Source organism: Lynx canadensis, chromosome E1 (assembly GCF_007474595.2).
Source record: "Lynx canadensis isolate LIC74 chromosome E1, mLynCan4.pri.v2, whole genome shotgun sequence".
NCBI classification, from domain to species: Eukaryota; Metazoa; Chordata; class Mammalia; order Carnivora; family Felidae; genus Lynx; species Lynx canadensis.
The window spans coordinates 58,960,528-58,966,527 of record NC_044316.2 but is presented as its reverse complement, the minus strand read 5'-3'; the positions used below and the strand labels follow the sequence as shown (position 1 = coordinate 58,966,527).

Here is a 6,000-nt window from a genome sequence, read left to right as displayed (position 1 = left end):
ATCTGTCCCAGGCCTCCCACCCCCTGGGGCTGACAGAGCACGAGCGGGCACGTGTGGGGCAGCCTGTTTATTGACCAGACACGTGGGGCTGGTGGAGCGTCCCTCCCTGCACGAGCGGGGGCCACTGTCGGCCCCACTCTCCTCAGCCATGGCCCGGGGGCCACCTCCGAAGACAGCCGGGGTCCAGCCCAGGCCAGACTCCAGTGGGGGCAGAGCCAGGCGGGTGAAGGAGAAAATTCTCTAAATGGGGACCACACAGATTGTTACAAAAGAGGTTCTGTGCGTGGGCAGGGCAGGAGGGTCCTGGCGGGCGGCGGTGGGGACTTGGCCATCAGCTGAGGAGGGGGGCGGACCTGTCGTTGGTCACTGTCGGCTTCAGCTGGACGTTGGCGAAGGGGTTCCTGAAAAAGGAGAGAAGAGGGGTTTTAGTGTGGGAGGGGCACTGTGAGGGCGCAGTGCCGTCCTGGGCTGCCCTACGCCCGGGGGGCCCCCAGCCCTGCGGATGGCACCGGCCTGGACCCCGATGGCCCAGCCTCTGAGCTCAGAGCAGGTGGACAATGGAGGCCGCTCGGGGGAGCCCGGGAAGGGCGCTCGTTGGCCGCCAGTGCGCCCCATCTGCGGCCGTCAACCCTCACGGGGCGGGTGGGGGCCGTGGGGCCACCGAGCCACAGGATGGTTCCTTCTCTGCAACCTGAGCCCTGAACGGGCCTGCATCCAGGTTTCGTGAGCCGCCCCACAAGGCCAAGGAGGCGCCTCCCATCGGCCCAAGGGCAGCGGCGGACCCATTTTTAAAGACACGCCATCGACAGACACAGACAGTTCAGCGCACACAAACCCGGCCCATGCGTCCCGGGCTCCCAGAAGGTGGCTGGGTGCAGACCCGCCCCACGCCAAGACGACACACGGGGGTGCACGCACACTGGCAGCAAGGAGGCCAGCAGGGGTGGACGAGGGCTCAGCCACCTGTCACCCGGGGGGTGACCCCCGAGGCCACAGCTGACGGACAGATGGACGCGCCAGACAAGAGGTGGAGATGGGACGAGATGAGCACAGCGGACGCCGGCACCCGGCCCGGAGGACCCGCCTGGGCAGGGACAGCACGGGACAGCGGGCTGGGGGTGACGGCACAGATGGCACGTGGGACACGGAGGGCCGGCACGGACAGGACCGCACTCCCGGCGAAGCGCTCGGCTCTGCAGCCGTTACCTGGGGCCGGAGTCGCCTCTGGCGCAGCTGGGCTGGTGTCCACGGGGCGGGCAGGCGCTCTGTCCAGTGCCCAGGGAGAGCGCGTGGGGCGGGGGCACCTCCCTGTGTTTTCTAAAAAACTGAGACACTTGGGACTGAACTTTCAAGAGGAGCAGCCGCAGACACTAGCTAACTTCTTGGCGAATGAGGTCTCTGTCTCCGTCTCCGGGATGATGGCTGAGAGTCCCGTGTGGGCACACTGCTTACGACTGTCCTCTGAGTCATCGACCCCCGGCTTCGAGGCCGCTTGCAGCCCCACGTGGGGCCTCGGGCTCTTCCATGCGCTCTGTTCCGCTGACGCGTACAGACGAGTTTCAGCTTTCTGGCCGCCTGGAAGCTCCCAAGACCAAGTCTCCTGTGACCAGTGACATCCGCCCCCAGGACAGGGCGGTGGCCCGTGCCCTGACTGACTGCCACCTTGCCTAGACTCTGGTTCTGAAGGAAGGCTCCGGGCCTTGGCTGTTCCCAGCCCGGGTCAAGGCAGATGCCCTGGGGGGCTGGAACTCGGCCAATCTTGTTCATCTGGAGTTGGGGACCGAGCCGAGGACGGAGCTCAGGCCCTAAGCCCGGGGAGGGAGGGCAGCTCCTGTGCTGGCTGGAGCCAGTACAGAGGGGTCAGGCCAGGTGGGTCGGGGCAGCAGCACAGCCAGACAGGCCTCCCCGCAAGACGGTGTCTGGCCTCTGAGCCCCACTTTCTTCATCTTCCCCCAAACAGGGTGAGCGGGGAGCACGCACCATCAACACTGCGGGCTGAAGACGCCCCCGGCCTCCCCCTGCAGCCGCGCCCAGCCGCCCCTGGGTGGGGCCGTCTAGGGTGCCTGCCACCTTCTGTGAAGAACGGGAGGGTGTCGGTGCGACCCTGGGCGGGTCAACACCAAGATGGCAAAACAGGACTAAGTTCAGACCCTGGCCCCGGGGACATTTGTCCCCGCTTGGGGTGCTTGCCAGGGGTGGACGCCCGGCAGCAAACCACCAAGACGTAAGCAAGCTCGGCGGACGGAACCGAGCAGAGGCCACGGGAGCCGTCCAGGCTCCTCCCGCAGGCAGGGCAGGCTGAAGCCCCCGGCGGGTCCGGTGCTGCATTCAAGGGGCAGCCTTTGGGGGCATCGCGGGGTCCTGAGCCCACAGCCCCCGCCTGCAAACCCTGCAGCCCGAGGAGGGCCGAGCGCCTTTCCGTTCCAATCTCGAGGGAAGCGCTATGCTGAGGGTTTAGGGAGTCGCCTGTAATTGTTCCGAATCCACCAACTGAGCGAGAACCGGGTCAGCTGGGAACAGCCGCGTCTCCTTACAGGGTACGGTTTCCGTCCTTCGGTGATCCTGGAGCAGAGCGAGGGAGCGGCCGGGGTGCATTTCCACTTCCTCCTGAACTTTCTCCTCTGAGACCAAAGTGGTTGCCATGCCTTCAGGACTTCGGCCCTTCTGGGATCGGATCCTTGTCGTTGGGTTCCCCCAGGGCCACACCTCAGGCAGGCTTGGTCAGGGTGCTTTGACCGACCCAGGGGGCTTTTGGGACCCCGCCCCCAGTCGCATCTTGGAGCCAGGCTGATTCTGCGGCTGGGAAGCTGGCTGGTGGCGCTGTGCCGATGCCCACCGTGCCCACACCGGGGGACGTGGTCCCAGGCGGAGGCCAGGCCTGCAGCTCAGAGCGATGGGGGCAGCAGGGGCAGAGGTGGGGCATCGGGGAGGGGGGGTGGAAACGGAAGCCTCTCTGCATCCTGGAAGAAGGGGAACCTAGAGGCAGTGAAGGCATTTTCACCCTGCCCGTCCTCAAATTCCAGGAGCACTGGTCTCCAGAATCTTCCAGAAACTCCTCACACTGTAGCTCAGACACAGTGAAAGGAGAGGGAGTCCAAGACCCTTTGGGAGCAGCCACTGCCCTTGGAGGGGCCACGTCACTGGTGCCCAGTGGGGTCCAGTGAGCACCATCTGCTACAAAGGACGCAGGTGCCAGCGTCCCGGGGTGGCGGGGGCAGAGACAGATGGGCGGCACCGCCACCCTGACCGAGGCCCGGGGCCCAGGGTGCTGGCTGTCCCAGGGCGGAGAGGAAGGGGCCGTCACAGGATTGGCTGTAGCAGGCCCACAAGGGCACCCGCACACGGTGGTGCAGGCCCGATCTAGAAAGCCTGGCGCAGCCTCCTGGCGCCCCTTGGGGCACATGCGAGTCCGGGCAGAGCGGGCACCAGGGCCACCGTATATCCATCCACCTGCCCCAGCGGCCCAGGCACGTGCTCCTGCTCCGGCGTGCCTGAGGCCCTCACGCGGGCACGAGCCATGGCACCGTCCCCGAGGCCCACCCAGATCTCCCCAGCCCCCGAGGGGCTGCAGGGCTCACCAACCAGGGAGCCGGCCAGGCCGGGCTCACACCCACACCCACAGGCGCGGCCCGAGGGGACGCTCAGCCAAAGGAGCCCAGAGCTGGCCTCACAGCCGATCACCGGGCTTCACCCTGATTGTGGCCGAAGCGCCCCGTAGAGAGAAACCGAGGCAGAGGGCCGGGGCCGGACCAGGCCAGCGGTGCAGGGAGGTGCCGTGGGCGCCGGGGTGCAGCGGGGGCAGCCAGTCAGGCCCACAAGCTTCCAGACAGAGGCAGCGAGTCCCAGAGCCCGAGGAGCAATCCAAGGGGAAGCGAAAGCCCAGAGCCCAGAGCAGAGGCAGGCTCGGCAGACCCCCGTGCCCCGTCCCCGCCCGCCAGGGCCGAGGCCGCGGGGTCTGCAGAGCCGCTGGGAAGGCAGACCGGCCAGCGTGAGAAAGCCGGGCAACTTACTAACTCTAGTCAGGGGCGGCTCAGAACCTGGCCACTTCCACATCGGCGCTGCAAGGAAACACAAGGGCTCAGTTGGGGCAGGTGGGTGCGGAAAAGGGGTCTGCGTCCCCCGAGGGGGACGTGGGGAGACACCTGGGGCCAGAGGACCCGCCAGGAGCACGAGACCCGGCCGCGGGGGACAGCGCTGTCCCGTGGCTGCCGGGAACAGAGGGGCGAGCCGGCGGGCAGGTGCCCCCCCCTCCCCCCGACCCGACCACGCGGCCCAGGACCCGAGAGGGGCGCGCCTCGGTCGCTCCGTGGAGGCCGGCCGGCCGAGGCGGCCGGGCCCCGCGCGCGGCCCCGATCCCACGCGGTGGACCTGGAAGGAGGCGCCACACCAAGCTCAATGCAATAAATAAAACTTTTATTCAAACGACTGCGGTACAGGGCACAATTCAGAGTTTTAAAAAAAAAAAAAAGGAAAGAAAACAGGAAAAATATTTTCAGCACTTTACATGTTCATACAAGTTTTGCAGTTTTGTGTCTACATTCATCCATTGAGCATGGAATCCCCTGGATTTGAGAGCTCTGAGCAAAACGAGAACACCAACACGGAAGGCTGTTCACACGGGTCCATGTTCTGGCTTTGTTTTTTCCTCAAATAGAAAACGGGTCCGTCTGTGTCTCGAGCGGCTTCTCTCACAAACACTAGTCCACACGAGAGCGGGCGGAGGGTTTTGTTAAATCACATCAGAAAAAGGAGCGTCCACAGCTTCACAGGGGCTCCCTCGGCGGAAGGGCCAAGCGGGGCGGTGCCCTCGCTCACTTCCCAGACTCGGGGTGTGAAGAGGCCACTGAGCCCAGCGTGTCTGTTTCTGGTCAGCAAGACACACAAAAAGACGAGAGTGTTCGGGGAGGTCGGGGGGGCGGGGACCGCCCGCTTCCCCCAGGCGGCGGGCGCGGGCGGGCAGGGGGGCCCAAAGCCGCCCTCCCCGGGGCCAGCCCCGCACCCTGGCACCCTGCCCGGTGCAGCCTGGGGGCCGAGACTCCCTCACGAGGCTGTGAAGCGGTTTCCAGGACACGTGGGGGTGGGGGTGGTCTCTGGAGGTCTTTGGAATGTCCGAGTGTGGCCGGGCGGCGCCTGCTCCCGACCCCCCGCCCCGCCCGTGCGCCGGGGGAGGCCACACGCCCTCGCTCTGGACTCTGTACACCCTCCGACGGTGGCCGAGGAGAAGGAAGCGCTCAGGGGCCCGGCCTGCTGGGCCGGGTGGGGGCCGGGGGCCGTGGCCTCCCTCACAGGAGCGGCCAGCTTCCTCAGGAGGCCCCCCGAGCCGGGCACGAGCCCCTCCGTGGGTGCGCGCGGCCCTCGGAAGGGCGCCCGCGGGGCCGCGACCTCCGGGAGCTCCCGGCACCTTCCCTTTCCTGGCAGATGCCAGCGTCCGCTGGGGGAGTCAGGTGCAGAATAACAGTACGTACAGCGGAGTCCATGCATATGTTTTTGTGGTTCAGGAAGGAAGAGTCCTTTTCCGGTTTTTCTTTGCTTTTTTTCTTTTTTTTCTTTTTTTTCTTGTCTTTTCTTTTCTTTTTTTTTTTTTTTTTTTTAGATTTTTCTTTTTCTTCAAACTTTAGACTTGGCTCGTGGTGAGCCTTCAAAAGGGGACAGTGCATCGTGAACACGGCAGACGCGGAGCAGAGGCAAGGACGCCCTGCCCCCGCTGCCCTGCCGGCAGCTCCTGCCCGGCGGGCACACGGGGGCGGGGGCGTGTAAACACGGGGAGCAGAGGTGGGGCAGCACCATGGACCCTGGGGGATCTCAGAGTCTGGGGTCACCAACCAAAAGGCGGGGAGAGGGCAGGTGGGAAAGAAAAACAACCCGAGAACAAACCAACGAGAGCAGAGGAGGGAACCGATGGAGACCACACAGATGGGGGGGACTCTTCCGAGCGGCGGCCGCCCGTGGTCAGCGTCCTCACACTGTGGACACCAGCGTGCCGCTGCCGCTGTGGGACAA

General features: G+C 65.6%; 1 protein-coding gene across 5 annotated transcripts in view; it reads right to left on the bottom strand.

Annotated features, from left to right (window-relative positions):
* Nucleotides 1-53: 53 nt before the first annotated feature.
* The window catches only part of BAIAP2 (BAR/IMD domain containing adaptor protein 2), a 62,700-nt gene continuing 56,753 nt past the window's right edge, over nt 54-6,000 (bottom strand). Inside the window, exons 14-16 of one of the 5 annotated variants that reach the window (XR_003964913.1) lie at nt 4,011-4,058; nt 1,207-2,960; nt 317-401 (exon numbers count right to left, since the gene is read on the bottom strand). Coding sequence is in view for 4 of the 5 variants with exons in the window: in XM_030297022.1 (XP_030152882.1) it covers nt 332-401 (70 nt within the window). In the remaining variant the exon portion in view is untranslated. Of the gene's footprint in view, nt 402-1,206; nt 2,961-4,010; nt 4,059-4,392; nt 5,990-6,000 lie in introns of those variants that run through there. The other 4 variants (XM_030297024.1, XM_030297025.2, XM_030297022.1 and 1 more) reach the window with 4 other exon arrangements.